Source organism: Platichthys flesus, chromosome 5 (assembly GCF_949316205.1).
Source record: "Platichthys flesus chromosome 5, fPlaFle2.1, whole genome shotgun sequence".
Classification (NCBI taxonomy): domain Eukaryota; kingdom Metazoa; phylum Chordata; class Actinopteri; order Pleuronectiformes; family Pleuronectidae; genus Platichthys; species Platichthys flesus.
The window spans coordinates 26622625-26644652 of record NC_084949.1 but is presented as its reverse complement, the minus strand read 5'-3'; the positions used below and the strand labels follow the sequence as shown (position 1 = coordinate 26644652).

The window sequence follows — 22028 nt, the reverse complement described above, 5'->3', positions numbered from 1 at the left end:
TTGCATGAAATGTGGAGTGTGGAGACTACTACCACGAGCCTGCTGCCTCTCACCTCCGAGAACGCAGAGATTTTGCTTAATTGCCCAAACGACTGCGGCTGAGTCGCACTTCACTGAGCTCTAAGGCGGCTCTGCATTATGCTGCCGCTCTACGCCTGACAGGACGACAACGTTTCCTCACCATCGAGGCAAAATGATGGCTGCGGTACACGTGTTCTCATTATGTCCAGATGGAACAACTTCTCTAATTTCTTTAATGAACATCATTTGTCATCAGTCTACGCTCTGTCAACCTCAAGTTAAGTATTCAACGGGAACAAGAACAGAGAGTGAGAACCGAGGAACTTCAGAAGGACCAACTCTCCCTGGAACCAGCTGAAAGGAAAACTCTTGTGTTGTTAATAAAACACTCGACTCATCACAACAGCGAGTGTAAGTACTGAAGAACATTATTTGCTGTGTCTCAAAGGGGCCACATCCTCTGGTGTAAAGTTGGGCCGGGAAGGATCCACCTGAGATTTGAAATCAATCTGCTACAAACGATGCTGCTGCTAATCCATCAGGATCATGGGTCAGGGAAGAACCTGTGAAAGTTTGGAAAGGACCTGGATCAAGGGGCGGACGGAGGGATTTGGGAATCTGGGTGACAAACATCATATTAAGGGAACTGATATATATGAGTGTTTGGAGTTGGTGCAGCTTGATGGAATTCAAGAGACAGTTGGTGAAGGTCGGCACTTTACTGAGCGCCAGCCTAGTTTGTTGGGTCTTTGTGCGCGCTGCAGAGATGGACACGATTTCATTACCTGGCTGTTCTAGTTAAGGGACCTCTTCTTTAATCTCAGCTGACCTGCAGCAGCTGAAACCACATGTTCGTGTCAGATGGCCGTGATGAGTGCCTCACCCGTGTCTGCGTCCGTGTATCTGGTCAGCGAGCGCTGTGACGCACGGTGACTCCTGTCCCTGTGCCTGCGCCCTCCTCCTCCGTGCCGCCCCTCCTCGGACACCACCCTCTCCAGGGTGTAGTCGTCCAGCCTCACCCCCCGGCCCGTGCGCCCGTGGACCAGGCTGGAGGTGGAGCGCCGCATCGGGCTGGTGTCGGTGATGGTCTGTGAGGACGAAGGAGAGAGGGGAGACAAAGAAATACAGACAGGGGGGGGGGGGGGGGGGGGACAAAGGGGAGGAGAGGAAGTGAGGTGATGAGGAGAAAAGAGGTAAATAAAAGTAGTGGGGGAGAGAAAGAGAGAGAAAGGAGAAAGCAGGTGAGATTTAATGAATCAGAGTCTGTTCTCTTCACACTTCACTGACTGACTGAGCAGCTGACACAGATACAGAGCTGGATTTAAAATCCAGATCCTGTCTCATGTACGTCTATCAAATGACTCGGGTCAAACTGGTGAACCACACGCAGACAATTCATATTCAGGTTGTGTGTTGTCCGGTGTGGCTCGGATCTGAAACAAGACACTGTGATGGGTTCTGAGTTCCCTGACCGCTAACCCATCAACGAGCACATGCTTCTCCACCAGAACATGGAGGTAATGAAACAGACGGAGATCAACATGGCTGACAGGCAGAGAGACACAGAGCAAGCATGAAGGAAGGCTGTAGAAACCATGCCTCACATGCACAACGGCAGAGGAGCCCACCGGACGCTTTCCAAGCCGTGTTTCATTCAGCTCACACCCAGGCTGGAGAGATGTCGGTAGAAGATCTTACCAACGCTGATATGGAAAGAAATTAAATCTCTATAATCAACTTTCTACTTGATTTGGTTTTGATATTGAGATATACACGTTCGTCTGAAGATGACTCGCATTGGCTCCATATCTGTTCCCCAACACAGAGTGTGACATGAATCAAACATGGCGGCCGAGCAGATGAGGTAAACTGATGTTTCATAACCTTGGAGTCTGGTCAAAGAGCTCTGCAAGATCCCGACAGGAACATCCTACAGATTCTATTCCTCTAAATTGTTTGGAATTTGAAGGATTTCAACACGAGGATGGTTTATATGTTAAAATCGTACAGTACCAGGAGCAAGGCCTGACGTGATGGAGAGATAAAGTCTACATGCTGCGTTCTTTGAGATTTTCCTTCTGGGTTCAGGTCAGACTCTACTGACCCTGTGAGTCCGCCCCCCCCCCCCCCCTGACGGCCGAGCACACATCGTCAGTCTGCAGTCAGCCGGCCGAACAAAGACGAAACGCAAAGAGGAGTCCCCATCAGCACTGCACACACCCAGCAGCTTCACACTCTCTGAGCAGCTTCACACAAGCCATGCATGTCCTGTAGGTGGCAGCACAGTACACTGCAGGTTATGACACGTCTACACACACACACACACACACTTTAAAAGGATGTGACACATTCTTTGGATGTCTGTTTTGGAATGAAACATTTACGTTGACAACGAGCTCCCTGATAATTGGATTTTGATACCTTCCACCAACGAGGTCACGTTTTCACCCCCGTTTGTTTGTTTGTTTGTTTGTTTGTTTGTTTGGAACTCAAAGAAGAAGAAGAAGAAGCATCGCACCAACACTAAACAGGAACTGATTTCTACGAAACATGAGCCAGAGAAATCTTGAGATTGAAAGAAAATATGTGGCGGATCAATCCCTAATGAAAGTAATCAATGGTTAAAGCTTCTGTTGTTGTTTTGCCTCCGCCAAGGCCTGTCTGTTTGTTTGTTGGCACATTTGTTTGTGTATGTGCAAGATTACACAAAAACCACAGGGCGGGTTACCACAAAACTTGTTGGAAGGATGCAGTGTGGGTCAGGAAAGAACCCATCAAAGTTTGCTGTAGATGCGGAACAGGGGATGGATCCGGTAAATATATATTTTTTCTCTTTCTTGAACATTTTCATCGATTTTTCAGGGAATAATTTTTGCGTCTTGATGAGAAAAATAAAAGTCTGGATGTAGTGAAGGTAAAAGTGGTTTCATAAGGAGACTCTTTGTCCTTGATGGAGATATGAGCTCTACTGAGTTACTGTAAATTTGTCTTTAATTGTTTATCCCTCTCTTTGAGTCAGGCTCAGGATATTTCTGTAATTATTTTGATCCCTGTTCATAACAAGAAAGAGGAAAAGTTAAAAACAATGGCGTCATCTTACTAGAGACAGACACAACGGTACAGATGACGATGAATGAGAGCTCCACTTTGCCTCTGAACAACTTTCTCTCCACTGTAGCACCCCCCCCCCCCCCCCCCCCCCCCCCCCAGGCGCACCAGCTCCTCTCCACCACATCCACAGCTCGGCCACGTCATGCACGACCAATGACATGCCGGCACGCTGCCCCGCACAGGCCAACGGTTGCATATCAGGCCAGTTCATGCTTTTGTCATATACTGCTGACCCAGTCTGCAGCGATGCAGCAGGAAGAAACACACAACGTGACGCACGGAGAGGAACAAACACACACACGCACACGCACACACACGCACGCACACTGCGTACAAGCAGATCTCCAGGGAAACTCATCACAGAGAACCAACAATGGAGGAGCAGAGTGACCTCAACACGAGCAGACACGAGAGAGAGGAGGAAACAGAGAGAGAGAGAGAGAGAGAGAGGGGGAGAGAGGAGGAAACAGAGAGAGAGAGAGGGAGAGGGAGAGAGAGAGGCTGGGGCAGCTCAAAGAAAGGATGGAGAGACAGAAAAGACAGAGAGAAGATCAAAGTAGATCTGAACAGAGACAGTTCTGCTGCAGTGGATTTGAAAGGCTCTGAGCACCAGGCGGGGGGGGGGGGGGGGGTCTGCAGACGAGCACAGTAAACTGACTTCTGAGCAGTTTCACGTGAGGAAACTCGAATCGAGATTTATCATTATGTAAACTCAGTTTAATGTCCGACAGTCAGACTCAGACCATCTCTCATGGAGCCAAATAACCAGAAAAGAACAGTTTGGTGCAGATCCAGTTTGAAAAAGAAGGAAGGGAGAGAGACAGGGGGAGAGAGAGAGAGAGAGAGAGAGAAAGAGGGAGGTACATACACTGAGGTTATTTCCACGGGGCCTGTGTCTCCTCCGCTGCAGAGCAGGCAAACACAGAGATGATATGTAGAGCAGAGCAGTGTAGCGCACACACACACACACACACACACACACACACACACACACACAGAGCAAAGGTATAGCGTAGCCGCCAGGACCAAAAGAAAATCAAGGCAGAGAGAGAGGAGAAGGATGAAGGAGATGTGGGACAGGTAAGGAGGGAGGAAAATGAAGGTGGGATGAAGAAAGATTGAGGAAAGGTAAAAAAGGATGAGAAATAAAGGAGGGACAGAAGGAGGAGAAAGAGAGAACCCAGTTAATTTGCAGAAGAAGAACAGAGCACACAAATAAGAGCGAGGTGCCAGTGAGCAAGAGAGGACAGAGGACAAGATGCATCTGCGTCCACACACACACACACAGACACACACACAATCACACACACACACACTTACCGAGACAGCATGAACTCTCTGTAAAGCAGAGCAGTGTTAGAAGACAATAAGTAACAGTGTCCAGACACACATGTATACTGTACACACAACACACACACACAGACCCACACACACACACACCTCTGCCTTTTTTCATGTGGAGTTACGTCCTAATTGTGTTAATTCCTTCAAGTTAGCGTCTAATTATGTCGACACCAGGACTCGTGCTGCGTGTTTCAGGACCAGTGGCAGACACACAACAGAGCTCACACCTGCAGACACACTCAGGTTTGTTGTCATGCAGGTGAGATGAAACTCAATCAGAAATACTTCTGTTGTGTTTGCTCTGCAGTCCAGATGATTCGTTTAACAATCACACACAGCACGAGGGTAGAGTACGAAGGATCCACTCTAATTAGACTAAAAGTCACTACAAACATAAAGAATGTTCCAATAATCATTTCATCTAATCAATCTTAAATGTGTCAGGGACTTAAAATCATTAATTAAGACTGAATGCAACTAACAGACTCTTCACTCATCAGAGTTCTGCCTCTGTCAATAAAACACCGTCCTTAGTTAAAATATTTAGGGAATCAAACTATGGTCAATAATATTTGGTGCTTGTGAAAAAAGGTCAGTGTGTCACTTTTTGTGAGTGTGTGAAAACGTTTTGTATCTGTTGCAATATTTCGTACAGTTGTGTATTTCATCCCCACTGTCCAAATTGGGGTAAAAATGTTGCAAGAATGAATGGTTAGTGAATGGGAAGGGTTAGGGTTAGCCCTTGTACTGACTTGTACAAATATAAAGATTACACACATCCACAACACTTCTACAGCTACAAAACTATTTTTATGATGATAACGCACAACTGCTATGTTATTTCACAAGCACAAAGTATTAGCGAGCCTCATTTATTCTCTCTCCGTCTCCAAACAGAAACACTTCAGCAGGAACCAACACACCAAAGTGAGAGCAACATGGATGCGGTGGCATGGCGGAGTGGCCACGCGTGTGAGCGTGAACGTGTGAAACTGCAGCCAGAGGCCTCAAAGTGACAGGATACACAAATCCTCTGAGCTGAAACCATTTGGAAATACTTTGAGTGATTTGAAAAGTACATTTCAGCTCCTGCTTCTTTCGTTTTGGTGACTAATACTTAGAGAAACCCACGGGACTCATCATTAGGCATAATGGGGCATAACCTTAATTTAACAAATGTTGGTATGTAGATTATTATATTGGTGCTTTTGCTTGAAATTGAATAACAACATATGTTTTCAGTACAATCATTGCTGTTCCATCATCACAGTATTTCAAATACAGCTTAATACCTCAAAATAACTTTGCTGCACAGTCCCAAACGGCTAGTATGTATTTCCACTCCGACCACTAGATGGTGGCAGAGTGCTTCCAATACCTTCCTGGGTATGTGTAGTATTTGCACCATCAGGCACAACCGTCACCTCAGCAGCATTAAGACCGGAATGGGGTTGACAGCAAATTTGTGACATTCGTCTACAAGGGGTTAACTGTAAAAACTAAATATGAATGTTTGTTAGAAGCATCGAGCCCAAAGTTGTTAGTAATCACAACACTTCTCCTCACGCTCCATGAATTTGTGCACAAAGTTGAACAGTTTTCACTCTTGTGTCCGTCCCCGATGTGAAAAGCTTCATGTGCTGCTCAATAAAAACATGAATCTTTAACTTTATAGTTTTAAAAAGCTGCATCGCCTCGTTTACACAGCAACACTATGCAACTTTTTGTGAAGCTGAACTGTAGATCAGTTAAAAAGACGGAGTTTATCTCCCATATTCATCGGGAAACGTATTAATTATTAAGAATTCTAATCAGAGTTTGGTGGATTTGTCACATCAGGAGCTCGTCTGGATCAGGAAGCAGAGGATCATGGGTAGTATAGTTGGTTAATTGCACAGATCCCAACAGAACCGTGTGTTCGCTGCAGAGGGCGCTGTTGCTCAGTGAAAGTTGTATAGTGTTGCTTTAATCATCCGTTGTCACCACAGATATAAAGTTGCGTGATTCGGACACTGTGTGATTTGATCTGATTGGATTGAGACGCTGCAGAGTCCGTGTCCCTGTCTCGTGAACTCTGGCCACAGTTTACACAAGACAGACACACCAAGGATTTAATGGAGATGGATCAGGTCTGGAAAGTATTCTACACATTCAGGTCTTCTAGATATATATTTACATACATATCTAGGACACTTCATCCAGCCTCTCGACCCCGGACGTACACGCTGCTCTAACGTCAGCATGACGCTCCGCTGCTCTGATTTGTCTCAGAGCGGAGGGGGGAGGGGTGGAGGAGTGGAGGAGTGGAGGGTGAGGGAGAGGGAGGGGTGAGGGTTAGGAGATGGAGGGAGAGGAGGAGGAAGAGGGAGGAAGACAAACAGAGGAACCGGACAGAGGAAGTGAATTTGATAAAAGTCCTGTTGTGTTGCATTGAACACTTGTTTCCCAATCAGAGAATTGAAAAATTAAATCCTTGAATCTACAGAAAGTTAGAATAAATAAAAACATGTATTTATTGTAAAGTATCAATAATAATATATCTAATCCATAACCCTAATGTATATTAGAAATGTAATGTTATCTTGAAATAAAGAATTAGCACAAAGATCTAATTTATACAAACATGAATATGAATTGTTACCATTAAATCAAAGACACAGGAATCTAAAATTGAATTATGTTAAATCGCTCATTTGTCCCCAGTTGACCCCAAAATGAATTTAATCCTGAATAAAAAGAACATTGTTGGTTTGTTAACTGTAATTGTGATGTGAAATATATGTCTCCTGTATTTTGTCTTTTAATGTTTCAGAAAGAAAAATAAAATCTGTGTGTTCGTGAATAAGCTGCACGGTTTGAGAAACAAGTTTTAGTTTCAGGGATGCAAGGAGACACTTTTCCAATTCACTTCCTCCTGATAATGGACAATGATATTAATATGGTGCTAATGGGTGGAGGTGAAGGTGAAGGTGAGGATGGTGGGATGAAGGTGCTCACTTGGTTGTCTGCCGAGAGGCGGGGCATGGAGAGGGTCCGCCCATGCCCATCCACTGGGTGATAGCGCCCCATCTCCCTCATCTCTACCGTCTGCAAAACACAACGAGAGGGGGCGTGACCGCTGTCTGTGAGGGGGAGGGGACTCACACAGGGGGAGGGGCTTGCTGACCAAACGGGCCAGGTAATAAATCCAATGAGTCGTAGATAAAGTTTATTGTAGTTCGTTGGACTAAGGCAACTTGAAGTCACTGTTGCAACTGTTGACTTTAATAAAGATGGACGACATGACGGCTCCTTGAGAGTGGAGCCAAAGGGCCTTGCTCGCCCCCTAGCGTTTGAATCCGGGGTTTATTTGGGCTTTATTTCTGGGTCATGGGAGGAAGTGGAGTCTTCCATCTTTATTTACATCAACGTTTGCAACCTGTGCTCTGCCTTTTCTTTCCAAATCCATTTCGTACCAGGGGCTAAAGTGAGAGAGGAGGTGCTGGCGGAGGAGGGACGTCCCAACAGACAAGCGAAGGTAAGGGGCAGTGAGGAGGAAAAGGTGCACGTCATAAAACAGATCCACTAACTCATTGAAAACCATCAAGGAAAGGGAAGATGGGAAGACTGTAAACAGGAGATGTCTCTGAGCAGAAGGATGAAGAGAGAAACATGAACAAAGAGCTGAGAGGACAGAGTCGTCTCTGCTGGAGCAACAACCACGTCCAGCTCTTCAGATACGAGTCGTTCATCGGAGGTTTGAGGATTCAGGACAAACAGCTCTTGTGTTTTTTAACAGAAAGACTTAAATTTGAAAAAGGATGGATTCTGACTGAGCCTCGTTCATTTGAGGAAACATACGAATCCCAAAAATATAAATATTCACCTGAAGAGACGAATGAAATCAGAGGATTTAGCTTTCCACTCAGTCACTGTCTTCAGTTTGTCTTTATTTATTTCCTAGACAGATTTTTACTGATGCATCTTAACGCGTCAACCTGTAATTCAAATGCTTTTCATGGATCAGCGCTCGGTCACATGCTGGTTCAGCTGTGAGGACGGACCGTCACCACAGCATCGCGACCACATCCTACCTGCGGGTTGTGCCGGTTCTCGTGGAGCTCGTCGGGGTACGGCCTGTCCGGGCTCCAGTTGTCCGGCTTCTGGAACGATTCCTGGGCTTTGTCCGACACCCACGACTGGCTCTCTGGGAGGCCACCCTCTGGAGGTCTGGCATTAACACAAACACACACACACACAAGTTGGAGAACTACAAACCAGGAGACAGTTTTTCGTAAATTCTTGAACAAGTGACAATTTGTGTTGTGACCAAGACCCTAATATAAGCACAAAGTCCTTCTCTCTTTTTGAATCTCTCCTAAGGACACACATCTATAGATCTGTTTTCTCATACTCCTGATTTTACTGACAATTCAAATCTCAAACTAATTTGACTTTATCTTGTTTTGACTCTTTTTTTCCTCTGTAATACTTTTTATTTTTAGATTTCTCCTCTCACGTTGTGTGATCTTGAAGCTTTTAATTTGCAAAGCACCTTGTTATTGTGTTTTAAAGCTGCTCAATGAATAGAGCTTATTATAATTATTAGTTTACCACCTATCAAACATGGCTCCTCCCTAATCACCTGATGAAGGAGCCAACATCTTAAAAGTATATATAGTGCATTGACATATATACAGGATATAAATGTGTGTGTTCATGTGTTGTTCTGTCTCAGTCATGTCAGTACAGTACATGTGCCCCCCTGCCCCCCCCCCCCCCAGGTGCACTCACATGTTGTTGATGTTGTCGGGCTGGGTGCTGGGGGGGCCGATCACGCCCTGCCCCCCCTGGCCCTCCGTGCCCCCTCCCTCAGGGGGCGGCTCCATGCGCTGAAACATTAATGGCGTTCGGTTCTGTGTGAGATACACGACATGGCCTGCAGGCTGGCATCAGGCACACAGGGGGCGGACACAGGACACAAACACAGGATGCACTCGCAGCATGCACCCACATGGGGGCGCCATCGGCAAACACATGGCTGTGGGTAGCCAAGGTAAAGTTCCCTGGCGGGCCACTGATCAGGGATCTGCTGACCTCCTCGAACTCGTGTTTAACGAGACACTTTAAAAAGTCGTTTTTTGGACTGGAGTTCGAGGAGGAAGGGCTGATCTCAGATCTGTGGGGAACTTCTACCTTTGGCATTAAAGGTACAACTGTTCTTAAATCACAGGTCATGGACCAAAATACCACACTCATGAAACACAAAGGTAAAACGACATTTTACTCAACAATCACTGCTTAACAACTGCTGTGATCTCACAATCTTTTGAGTAATATGCCATTTTTGTGGGAAGAACAATCTGATCCTGAACCAGTTGTGTTAAAAAGCAACGTTTGCTTCCATCTGACAGGTCGGAGGTCAGGCAGCGTGGCTCCCAGGGGGTCCTGGGTAATGGAGTCCTCATGACCACTACAGCTTGTGTCATGCCCCTCCACAGCCGGGAGAGTAAAGGCTGGATGCTGAGCACTGATGGATCGAGTTCTGTTCAGAAACTAATCAGGTCCAAACCTCGTCAGACACACGAGGCTGATCTGCTGGACAGGAAGCTCGTCAAGCTGCACTTCAGCTCTTATACTTTAACCAGTTGACCGATTTTAATCGAGGGTGGTTAGTTGACTGGTGGGGGCGTTCTTAATGGGTCGCTTTATTTCTAAATGAGCACCATAGGCTGGCTTACTAAGAAAATCACATAGTTATTGAATTAAACAATTATTTTGTGGCTGTGCTGAATGTGTGAAATATCGATTCCTGATCAGAAAAGAAAATCAAATGAGTGTTCAGCTGAAGTTCTTCTACGAGCGCAGCCTGTCCGTCAGTTCCTGTCCAGGCGAGGAGGGGCTCATCTCTCCTTCCTTCTCTGGACACTCCGGTTTTTTGGCCACTAAAGCTAAAGCCCCAGTGACGCAGACGAGGATTGAGGTGAAACCACGAGCTGTGGAACTCCACCAGCTCTAATGGAATATGCCTCAGCAGCGACGTATGTATCAGTCTCAGCTATGATAACATACAGAGCCGCTGGTCCCAGGACCTCAACATCCCACCAACCACCACACACACATTCACCAACACACAGGACCGGAGAGAATGGCTCCTGGTTAAAGAAACTTGGTGACAATCGACCTGGATTGACCAAACAGGGAGAGCTTGATAAGTCAAGCTCCCGTCTCTTCCTGGAAGCATAAAGGGAGAGCGTCAGAAGTTTGGAGATGACATGGGAGACAGGAAACGAGGGGTTACACACAACAGACAGGAGAAGCACGGAGAGCAGACAAACAGCAACACAACAGGATATCAGACACGTGACAAAAACTCAGCAAAGACTCGGCATGAGGAAAAACACCAGAGGGGGGGGAGAGAGAGATGAGCAAACAGAGGAGGAGTTAAACAAAGAATCCACTTCCTGGTTCTCCGCACTGTTGTGATCTTTGCAGCCTTTTCATGATGCTTTTGTTTTTTTTATACTTTTACAATTCTCTTTCACACATTTAACTCTGATCTCTGTAATTTACACTTCAGGATATGGATGGAAATTCTTTCTTTCTGTCTTTAATGTCAAAATGAAGTTTAAACTTTTCTGGGTTTCTCTGCATCCTTCAGGACTGCTAACTCAACCTGGAGCTTAAATAGAAATGATGTCATCACAGTGTCACTGTGAAGTCAGTGGTGATGCATAAACATTTGCATCCAATGAGATTATTAGATTAACCAATCATTCATCATCATAAAGAATAGATGATGTTGTGATTATTTTAATGTGAAATGCAGTGAACACGGAATGAGAATCGCCCACCAGATACTTTTATTTTCTAATCTGTTCTATTCTGAGGGAAGATGCTGGATCTATGTTTAAATCAATAAATAATAATTTATTGGATTCTCCATCGAAACAACACTTGATCAAAATAAATGATCAGATATCAAAGTGACAGGGTTAAGAGGTTTCTGAGTGGATTCTTTCTTTGAAGTGCTGCATCACAAACAGAGACACGATAGAGACGGACGGTGGGACAAAGTGACACAGAGACGGTTAAAGGCCTGATGTTGAGAGAGCCTGTTTGGACCAGTCCATTCTGTCCAATGGGATGGCTGCATTCAGGAACATACCAGCATACACTGTGACTGCAGGGTCGAACTCTTCGGAAGGAAAGATGAAAAATAAAAATGAGTAACATGCTCTCCAGTCACCTACACGCTCCTTCGTTCTGCAGAACACAAATCTACTACTGCACGAAATGTCTGGGTTCCAAGTCATGAAGAACATTCCCTCAAATTCATAACATGACTCAGCACGACCACCACATTAATAAAATAATAACAACTGTGAGGAAACGCCGAGGTAGGAGAGTTATCAAGTAGTGGTGTTGTTACATGCCCCCCTATTGGCCTGTAGTTACACAGGAGTTGCAGGAGAGGGCGCTCCTCTTACACTACACAGCTTCACACACTCACGTTTGCCATCAATGCATGGAGCTCAAATAAAATCTAATAATTTCCAGGATATTTGGTAATTTTGAAAAATGTCCAGGTTGGTTCCATGAGTGGAAAAGTGTTTCCCTGGATGAGAGGGAACCCTGGAGGTGTCTCAGTCAGTGAGTCTGCAGGGAACCGGAGGTGTTGCCTGAGTGGAGAGATGTTTCACAGTGTGGACCAGGCAGCGGGAGCGAGTGCATCTCAAGGGCATTCATCGACAGGGGGGGGGAAGAGCACTGACACTGAACAAAACGTGAGGCCATGTGGTATCATCTTCGTCATCCTCGTCATCGTCATCATCATCAAAATGCAAAACATCATCGACAACACAGACAATCGCTGCAAATGAGTAAACCTCCAAACTCTGGATCCTCGCCACCATGCTCAAACATGTCATGGTGAAAAGAAGCAGAAGACTTGAAGCAGAGGGGGAAGTTGCTGACTAGCTGGAGAAAGTTAAACAGCTGGAGAACCTCTGCACGCAAGCACGAGAAGAACGAACAAACAAACAGAGGCAGCGACAAGGTGCTGGAGAGAGGACGAGGCAGATTCTCAGGGAGCGTGCAGCTAAAGGGCTCAGGCTGAGAGGGCTCTGAAGGAGAGTGGCAGCGGTGTCACGAGAGAGACAACCAAGTGAAGGAGGAGGAAGAGGAGGAGGAGAAAGAGAAGAGGAAGAAAAAATGTCTGCGTTCAAGGCATTTCTCTGGGTTGGCGTCTACCTGTTCCTCACGCAGGGCCTGCAGCTTTTTCGTCTTGCTCTGCCGGTAGTACTCCATGATCATCATGGCGGCGTAGATTTTGCCCACCGTCAAGTCTGTGGCTGCTGAGAAAATGACAAGTTACCCTGCAAGATTAGACCCGAGTGGTATGGGACCCTGAGCCGTGGGGGGGATGGGAGTGGGGTACGAGACAACACAAGAGAAATTCAGTGTGACATGCAGAGTGCACCAGTAGCAGGGACGACTGGGATTCATGTGGAGCAGAATTCAAACTGTCTCCTTGTGGTGGGCTCAGATTTTTACGTCTCCAAAGTAAAGTTTAACCAGAAATGAATGGTTTAATGTCACTACATCTTCCTCCCCCACAGAGGCAGAGGAACAAACTCATTACCTCTGCCAGTTATTATATTTTCCTCTTTGTTTGTTTGTTATTTAGCAGGATTACGTTAAAACTACTCCATTGATTTATATAAATAAAGACGGACAACGTTTTTCCCACAATCCAGAGATGAAGCCAAAATATCCCAGACACGAGCGCTGCAGTCTGGGCTTGTGATTGGTGGATGGAGACGTGCACTCGACCAATCACGAGTCAGCCTTAGTTGTAAATCCTGAGCCCTTTAAAAAAAAAAAAAAAAAATCATCATTTGAACTTCTACTTTGACCTTTTCAGATTGGTCAATGTCCCATCTGTTAATGTGGAGGAGGTGGGATTTATGACCTGTACTGGAGCCATCCACCAGGGGGCGATGGTGGAGCTGTCACGTCGTCCATCTTTAAATACAGTCGACATATCTATAGATAAACCTATTTGATTATTACATTTTCTAATGGAGTTGTGATTATGACATGAATGAAACACACACCTTCATGCTTGTGTTCACCCTCCTTGTCACAAACCCTTGTTCTGTTTGGTTCACTTATTTTTTATCTACAGGATTAATTATATTGTTTTAAATTAAAGTGCAGTTCTAAACCTCTTTTGTTTTCTTAAAGAATTAGTGATCACCTCCGTTTAAACATTGAATCCTGAACTGAAACAGCTGAACCTGCTCGCTGGTGCACAACAACACACGTTATTACATCACCGCACAGTTATTACCACAACAAAGCCGGTAGTCTTTTCACAGGCAGATGCTTCACCTATCAATTCACATTCTTGCGTGTCGTTCTCTATCCATATCAAACCTTGACTGTATTTAATCTTTAATCTCAATATTAAGGCTGAGGACCGAAGTAGCCGCCTCACGAAGAAAGACACGGACACCTCCGTCAAATGATCCCTGGAAAACAGGAGCTCAACTTTTTTCTACAAACTCCGGACGTGTATCCCCAGAGTTTGGATGAAACACATTAAACATTTAAAATCAGAAAAATCGTTGAGCTTTGTTTTGGCTCTCAGATAGCGTCATTGAATGGGCGGTGACCTTTTCAAAGTGGCACGGCTACGAGTCTTCCAGCATTAAAACACGTGATAAGATACGACCACACATATCTTACTCTCTTCATTACATTACTGGTCAATCAGACATGACAAAGCATATCGTATATCTCATCAACTGCCATGCATGTAGCCAAACAAGTCAAAGTTACAGCTAAACATGCAGAAGTATGCCAGTTAAAGTCATGTTGGCACTAAAACCGCTCAAATATCCTCATTGTCCTGAACAGATTCACCTGAACATGTTCATTCATCACGTTCAGTTTTCAAACTGAATTTAATTATCAGCCTATTGTGCTAATTTATTTGCTTCTAAATTCTTCCTGTAGTGAAAAGACTTCTATAGAGGATCTTCTATAGCAGACACCCCCTGATACCAGGACTGACCAGTGTGTGGGCAGCTGTGTGTGTGTGTGTGTGTGTGTGTGTGTGTGTGTGTGTGTGTGTGTGGTGTGTGTGTGTGTGATGTATGGACCTGTCTCCCGTCCTGAGAGACCTGATCACAATTGGACATCATTAAGTACGTGTGTTCGCACCGGTCATTCAAATGTGTCCACTTCCCCGTTCTATTTGTTCTTTTGTTTGAGTCCCTGTGAGCGAGAGAGCGAGTGAGAACGAGGGCGGAGTCAACAGGGCCCGAATGAATGGCTGGCGCAGCTATGACAACTTCATAAAGAATGTTAAAAAATAATCGACGCACTGAGATGTGCTAAAATATGTTTAAACCGCAGCGGGTCAGAGACGTCCTGTGGGGCGTCCTTCATATGGTGCCACACGTGTCCCAGACCACCTCTGATTGTGATCTGAACTTAGCACTGACCACCTGTGATCGGATCACTCAGGACCTTTGACATTACCGGGTCTGAACAGGAGCTGTGTGCATGTATGTGCTGGTGAGCCTGGAGTTCTTGTATGCAGTGGATGTGTATCTCCATGTTGAGTGAGTTTGTGTTGTCGTGGCCTGATCAGGAGATGTGAAGCAGTGAATGACACTGACTGGTCGAAGCTGTCCTCTTGGTGAGTTGGTGATCGGACACATACACACCACTATGTGCACCTTCCTTCAACTTACCCTTGTGCGGCGTCACCAGCAGGTCCAGAGTCTTCTGCGACAAGTTCGGCCAAATTGCCATCATCTCTTTTCTCAGCTCGGCATCCATCTGGTGCTTGTCTGCACCCCCTGTGCAACCCACCCCCAGCAACCCAGAGAACCCCCACACACACAAACACACACACACACACACACACACACACGCACACACACACACACACACACACAAGCATCCAACATGCATACATCCGCACATTTGCAAACATCCCACACAAATAGAAACATGCACAGAAGGTGCGGACCAAAAGGGAGGCCCAATGGCACAAAGTCCCAAAAGAAATATATTTAACCATTCACACATATGCACATACAACCCCCCCCAAAAAAAGTAATTTGTTAGTGTCATAATATCATAATTTTGTCAACAATAATAAAAAACATTTTTCTTTTTTCTCCTCTCTTTAATTAAGAGCTTGGTCTTTCGGTTTGAGAGCAGGACTTGTTGATTTCAATTTCTGATTTTGTAAAGCATCTGCTGCTTGTGCTCAGTCTTGCGCCGCTTGCGCTCAAACGCAGAACTTTTTGTCTGATATCCTGCGCTTCACTGTCGCCTATTCTCACGCTCACGTTGCTTCTGTGCAAACGTGAAATGTCTGCTCTTGGATTATTTTCTGTCAGTCAATAGAATGCCAGGTAAAGTGTCGCCAAATTAAACTGTTTACATTACACAGAAGTGCACAGAAGCAGCCTGAGCACGAGGACAAGAGCTGAATGTGGAGGGAAGGAGATCTGAGAGCAAGGGCACAGTTTGAGCACAAGCACAGTTTGAGTGAAAGCTTTACAAAGACTGAACGTGAAAGCAAAAAGTCCGGCTCCAGAACTGAAAGACGACTTGAAGACAAGCAGGGAAACAACCATATGAGAATACTTGTGAATGACCCGGGAACCACCCGGGAACATCAGACAGGAAAGATGAACAGATGACAGAGTAAAGGGGTTGATAGTACTTTGAGTCGTACCCTTGGCGATCTTTATATCCAGGGCGGTCCTGATCAGAGCCATGAGGGTGGAGTTAAAATGCACCGTGTTGTCGTCTGCGACCGGCAGATCCATGCGCAGCAGCCTCTGTGGAGAGCCAGTCGGGATGAGAGGATGAGAAGGAGGAGGCGTCTTTGCTAAAAGAGCGGAGTGCCTGAATCTCCGGGAAATAGGGGGGCGGGTCGGGGGGGTTTAGGGGACGGGGTTGAGAGAGCTCCATAGACAACAGCCAATTAGAAGTGGACGTGGATTTGTCCAGGTTTTATTCCATATTCCCTGAGACAGATTAGAGTTTAGACTTATTCAGATCTGATAAACGCAGCATAATTACGTCAAATCAGGGAATATCAGCTCTTGGGTTTTTAATGTTATCTGTCATATGTGTGTGAGATTAAGTGAGTGTTGTGCGATCGTGTGTTAAGTCTGATGCACACTTGGATCTTTTTATTCGATTTATGCGAGAGCATTTGCTTGAGGAAAGAAAGACGAGTAACTGCGTCTCCTGTTTTTTTTTTTTTCTTGCCAGTGATACTCTACGTGACAGCACAGCTATCCAATGAGGGGCCATCTGCTGCTAAGCAACTGTGAGAGCCAAGAACCACAAGGAAGAACAATAAGAGCCAAAATGGCTTCCGACCCAACCTGTGCCCATGTTCCCTAAATGTGTGAATGCTCTGGCGCATTTACACATCTCTGTGGTTACACACATATAGATATAGATGTATACAACAGTACACATACACCGACCCTCCCCCACCAACCCCAACATCCCTCCCCATCTACTTACACAAAATTATTTGCACCGACTCCAATTAAGGGTACTTAATTGGAGTCCACAAAATAGGTCGACTGGGGAACAATAACAGTATCACTGGTGTAATTCTGCTATTTTTTTCAGGAGACTGCTGTTTAATTTAACTGAGGCATCTGCTATAGAGCTCCCCCCACCTGTTAGGAGGTTCCCTGTCTTTACATGTCTATACCAAGTAAAACCAATGGAGAAACCTGCAGATAGAACAAAACAAGCTGGGCCACCTGGGGCCGCTTGCCGTTTCTATCCTGGCGTCCATCGGATTTACCGACGAACATGAGCGTTGGGCACTCACGATGGCAAGCACATTGTTTGACGGCGGTGGGGTTGTGTGTACGTGCTTGTGTGTTCCTGAGTGTGTGCGAGTGTCGGGCATGCCCAGAGCCGAGTGTGCGGCAGGCAGAGGGCATCGGCCAACATCCACAGCGCTCGGCAGGCAGCGGGGGGGCTCGAGAGCCGTGCGACACAGAGTGCGAGGGATTGCATGCAACAACACACCCGCTGGAAATAAAATCCCACAAACCCCGACACAGAGCATGCAGCATGCCTTGACTTCACTCCCACTATCTAAGCCCCAACTCTTCCCAACTACCCATCCCAGTAACCCCCCCCCCCAATTTCCCTCAAAACCCACTTTCACAATACAAGCAGCCGTGCATCCGCGCAAAGAGAGTATCCACAATCTAATTGGATTGATCCTACTGATTGATATACATTTTAGTTTGCTCTCTATATTTTTTACAATCGTGGCTCCGTTAATCGGAGTCAAATTGGACACCGATGGTTATGTTTCATATCAGGTCAAGATCTCTCTCAATGCCAAACGGGTGCAGTGTCTTAAGGGGGACTCAGAGTTAGAAAGGAGTAGAGTTGTGGCATTCCCTGAAAGAAGAAACAAAATCATAGAGAAGATCAAAAAGAGATGACTGATGTTCGGCCTGTTTTTTGTTTTGGTTCAACCAGACTTTGTAGTAGTAGTAGTAGTAGTAGTAGTAGTAGTAGTAGTAGTTGTTGTAGTACTGTGGGGTAAGGGGAGGGGTCTATCGAAGGGGAAACATGGCAGGGACAGCAGTTAGTTGACTTAAACTCTGTGAAGCTAAGCTTGATCATGAGATGTAGTTACAGATAAAAAGGGGATGAGGAGGGAGAGGAGGATCGTGGAAAACACTGAGAGAGTAAAAGAGGATTCAGACGTGTTTCAGTCGGAAGTAGCAGAGAGAAGTTTGAGTGCGATTTGTGTGTAGATAGAAAGAAAAGAGAGAAGAGGGAGGCTGGAAATTACAGAACAAGACAAGAGATAAAGACGAGGACTAGAAACAACACTGACATAAGTTTACTGAGAAGAGGTCGAGTTCGTGAACCACGCAATGCTTTGTTAGCAAAACTACTTTTTCCACTAAGGGGAAGATCGAGAACCTTACCGAGACATTTCGAGCAATCTAGTAATCAGTCTATTCCGACACGAAACAAGAAGACATCTCTAAAGGTCTTTAATTAACAGACTTATTCTTTCTGCGAAACTCGATCAATGAATACTGGAAGGCTGTGATGGCTGAAGTATGTGAGGGGGGGGGGGGGGGGCACTGCAGAGACAAGTTGACATTCTGGAGAGGAAGGAAAAGAGGGAAAAGAAAGGAGAGGGTGAGAAGAGACAAACCAGGGATTCTGTGAAGGAGTGAAGATGAGCTGATTCGAGGACACACAGGTGGAAGGACAGAGGAAGGACAGAGGAAGGACAGAGGAAGGACAGAGGAAGGACAGAGAGAGAGAAGTTTATAAAACTTAGAAAGGAAGAAAAAGAATTAGCGCCGTTTGGTTGTATGCCTCCACCAACCGGTGCATTTTCAGTTTACAAACATTTATCAATCCAGACTCACGTTTAAGCCCCAAAAATATTTAATAAGGCCACCGTGACCTTTTGTGCCAAATCTGGACAACTTACCAACGTCGGTATGTACGTATGTTTACTGGGTGTCATCGGCTCGGAGGCATAACAACATAAATTCGTAAAAGGCGCAAAAAGTAGAATAAGACAGTGGAGAAGAGAAGGAGGAGTAAAGAAAAGGAAAAGATCAAAACAAATCAGAGAGACAGGAGTGGATGAGCGACTGACATCCAGGTTCAGTGTTTGCAATATTTGATCATAGGCATCATACAGAATAGGTGTAAGGATTTTATGCATTTAGATAGATAGTAAGATGGATACGTTATTAATCCTGTGGCAAATCCAGATAATGATTTATACAATTGGTGCTAGTTAGAGTCATTTGATTGAATCATGTTGATCAAAGGATCTCAAACAGGTCAATCTGAGAAGGTGCTGTTTTAAATGATCCTTGTGGTATTTTGACCAAAATATGTTAGAGACATTTCATTAAGACCCCAAGGAATATGGCATAATATGTTCCCTCTTAATGTAAATTACCAGAAACAATTTGTTCTTCCCTGAAGCGCTTTATCTTTTTGTAACCCTGGTGAATCTGGATGTCAACAAGAGAGAGAGAAGAGTTTATACTGAGAGAGACAAGATGGGACAGCGAATGCGGAAATGCTCGATTCAAATCCAGACGCTGCTGGTCTGAGGCACGAAGAGACGCTGACGTTTCCTTGGGTGTTAAAAAAAAAGCTTGAGGGACAGAACTTCCTTCCTACTCATTTTGCTTTGCATTATTATGTTGTTGTGTGCACAGCGTGTATATGTGTGTTCATGTGTGTATGTGTGCACTAAAGTGCCATCCACAGGAATGAGAGACTCAGAGGACTGAAGACAGAAACCCTTGCCGTTCCTTCTGTACCTGCATCGTAAGCAAAGAGTCGCACGGTGTGAAAATAAGCCTGAAGGAAAAATCTTTTTTTTGAGTTAATAGATAAATTATTTATGATTAAAACTGAGAAACAACGGCTTCTGTAAAGTGTGATTATTAATATTTAAGTAGCGGTCACAAAGTTAAACACCTGCGGTCATTGAAAATAATCATGTCGCAAATATTGAGAAAATGGGGCCGAATATTAGGTTTTATTTATAATATTAGTTTTTTTTGCACTAAAATTTGGTGTATATTTGATTTATAACAACTCTTAAACAATCAGGCTGCATAGACATGATTACCATGGAAGTTTACTTCATAGTTCGTGCACTTATTCTAGAAGATATGAAAATATGCAAATGTCATTTTTAAATAATTTGAAAGAAGAGTTATTTCTTTCAAAGAGTCCGATTTATGCTGTATCTCTGGTTTTCTGGTGTGTGTTTGTGTGCGTGCATGCGTCCGTGCAGGATGCAGAGGGACTGGCAAAGCCTCCTCTGTTCCCTCACTCCTGCGGCCTGACGGGAGGAAAAGGATAAAAAGAAAAGAGGACTGACTACCACTCCACTATCACTTCACTTCACTGCACGATGACAAAAAAAAGCCCATCCCTCCATCCCCGCGGTCGGAGAGAGAGAAGAGAGGACAGCGCTCACCACCACCACCACAACCACCACTGACAGACAATGAGGAGAACACCGCTGGGAGGAGGAGGGGTGGGATGGAGGAGGAGGAGGAGGAGGAGGAGGAGAGACTCGGGGAGGTGGACTTCAACAGGTGAGATAGGAGAGGTTCTCCTCCCCAGCGATGGGGAGGTCTGAGGACGGAGATGGGAGGGGAGAGGGATGGGGGGGGGGGTAGAGAAAAGGATGGTGGGACAGAGGAGTGAGGAGGAGGAGGTGGGAGTGGTCGTGGTGGAGGGGTAAGGTGGGGGGCGAGTCTACCTTATAGGCGACCCGGGCGGGACACCTCTTCCCAAGGCCTAGCGGCGGACACATGTGTCTTAGCATCTGATACATGTCTGTGTAACTGATCCGGCCGCTGGGGTGGCCACAAACACACACAGGTCACACACACACACACACACACACATGGATTCACACAGCCGCACGCCAACACACACACACACACACACACACACACACACAACAGACAGGACAAACGAAGACGGACGACGTGACAACGAAAGAAAGGAAAAACAGTGAGGGTCGAGGGAGAGGGAGGACGCAGACGCACACAGGTGTGTTCCGGGGGGGGGGAGACACGAGGGGGGAAACAGAAAGAAAGCGACAAAGGAAAGGAAGAGGGGGAGGGAACAAATACACAGAGGTTATTGTTTTGATCGCTGTGGACATGTGGTTGCTGTGGTGAGAGACAGAGAGAAAAAGATAGAACGAGGGGGGGGGGTGTGATTCGTGGCTTCTACTCTGGTTTGTCATAGGGTACGGGAGAGGAGAGGGAAGGAGGGGGGGGGAGAGGCTGGGGGAGAAGGGGAGGGCTGGAGGAGGAGGTGTTATTTAGTTAGTTGTTCAGAGGCCGTTCTATGCGAGGTGAAAAGGGGAGGTGCTTGTTTTTTGGTCTTCGCCCTCTTTCGCCGCTCGTATAGAAGTGGCAGCGGAGCTTCTGGCAGGCAGAGAAAAGCACCGCTGCAGAGGTCGGTGTCACATGACGAGTCAATGCAGTCTGCAACTGAGGCTGCGTGTCCACCAGGGACCTCACAGCTGCCCAGATGTTCCCAGGAGACCTCACTGATCCTGGTTCCCCGACAGCTCCTGTAGGTTTTGGCTTCGAGAAGGTCAGTTCAGCCGCGTGACAGAAAAGGTCACTGATGGTGTCGGGCTGTTTGATAACGAGATATGATTCTATGACATGGGGTTTGCATGTTCTTCCCGTGTCTATGTGCATGTCTGAAAGCAGTTTGGTCGGCCCTGCGGTTCCCCGAACCCCTCGTGGCAGCTGGGGTTGGCTAAAGTAAAGATCTCAGATGGACATAATCTATAAAAGTCACTATAAACAGGAATAAGGGCTCTACTTAAATTGTGTAAGTGTGTGTCTGTGTGTGTGTGTTTGTCCTCTGAGGGTGTGTGTTGATTCCAAGGTTGTTGGGATGTAGGTGATTTGACCCTTTAAAGGCTCAGTCTGTAAGATTTAGGTAAATCCAGGTGTTTATTT

The 22028-nt window shown here is 45.7% G+C and overlaps 1 protein-coding gene across 1 annotated transcript in view; it reads right to left on the bottom strand.

Annotated features, from left to right (window-relative positions):
* The window catches only part of cacna1ab (calcium channel, voltage-dependent, P/Q type, alpha 1A subunit, b), a 101043-nt gene that overhangs the window by 7978 nt on the left and 71037 nt on the right, over nucleotides 1–22028 (bottom strand). Inside the window, exons 39-47 of the mRNA XM_062388442.1 lie at nucleotides 16220–16325; nucleotides 15222–15329; nucleotides 12709–12812; nucleotides 9250–9371; nucleotides 8550–8685; nucleotides 7474–7563; nucleotides 4453–4470; nucleotides 4001–4036; nucleotides 905–1109 (exon numbers count right to left, since the gene is read on the bottom strand). Coding sequence (XP_062244426.1) covers nucleotides 905–1109; nucleotides 4001–4036; nucleotides 4453–4470; nucleotides 7474–7563; nucleotides 8550–8685; nucleotides 9250–9371; nucleotides 12709–12812; nucleotides 15222–15329; nucleotides 16220–16325 — 925 coding nt within the window. The remainder of the gene's footprint in view (nucleotides 1–904; nucleotides 1110–4000; nucleotides 4037–4452; nucleotides 4471–7473; nucleotides 7564–8549; nucleotides 8686–9249; nucleotides 9372–12708; nucleotides 12813–15221; nucleotides 15330–16219; nucleotides 16326–22028) is intronic.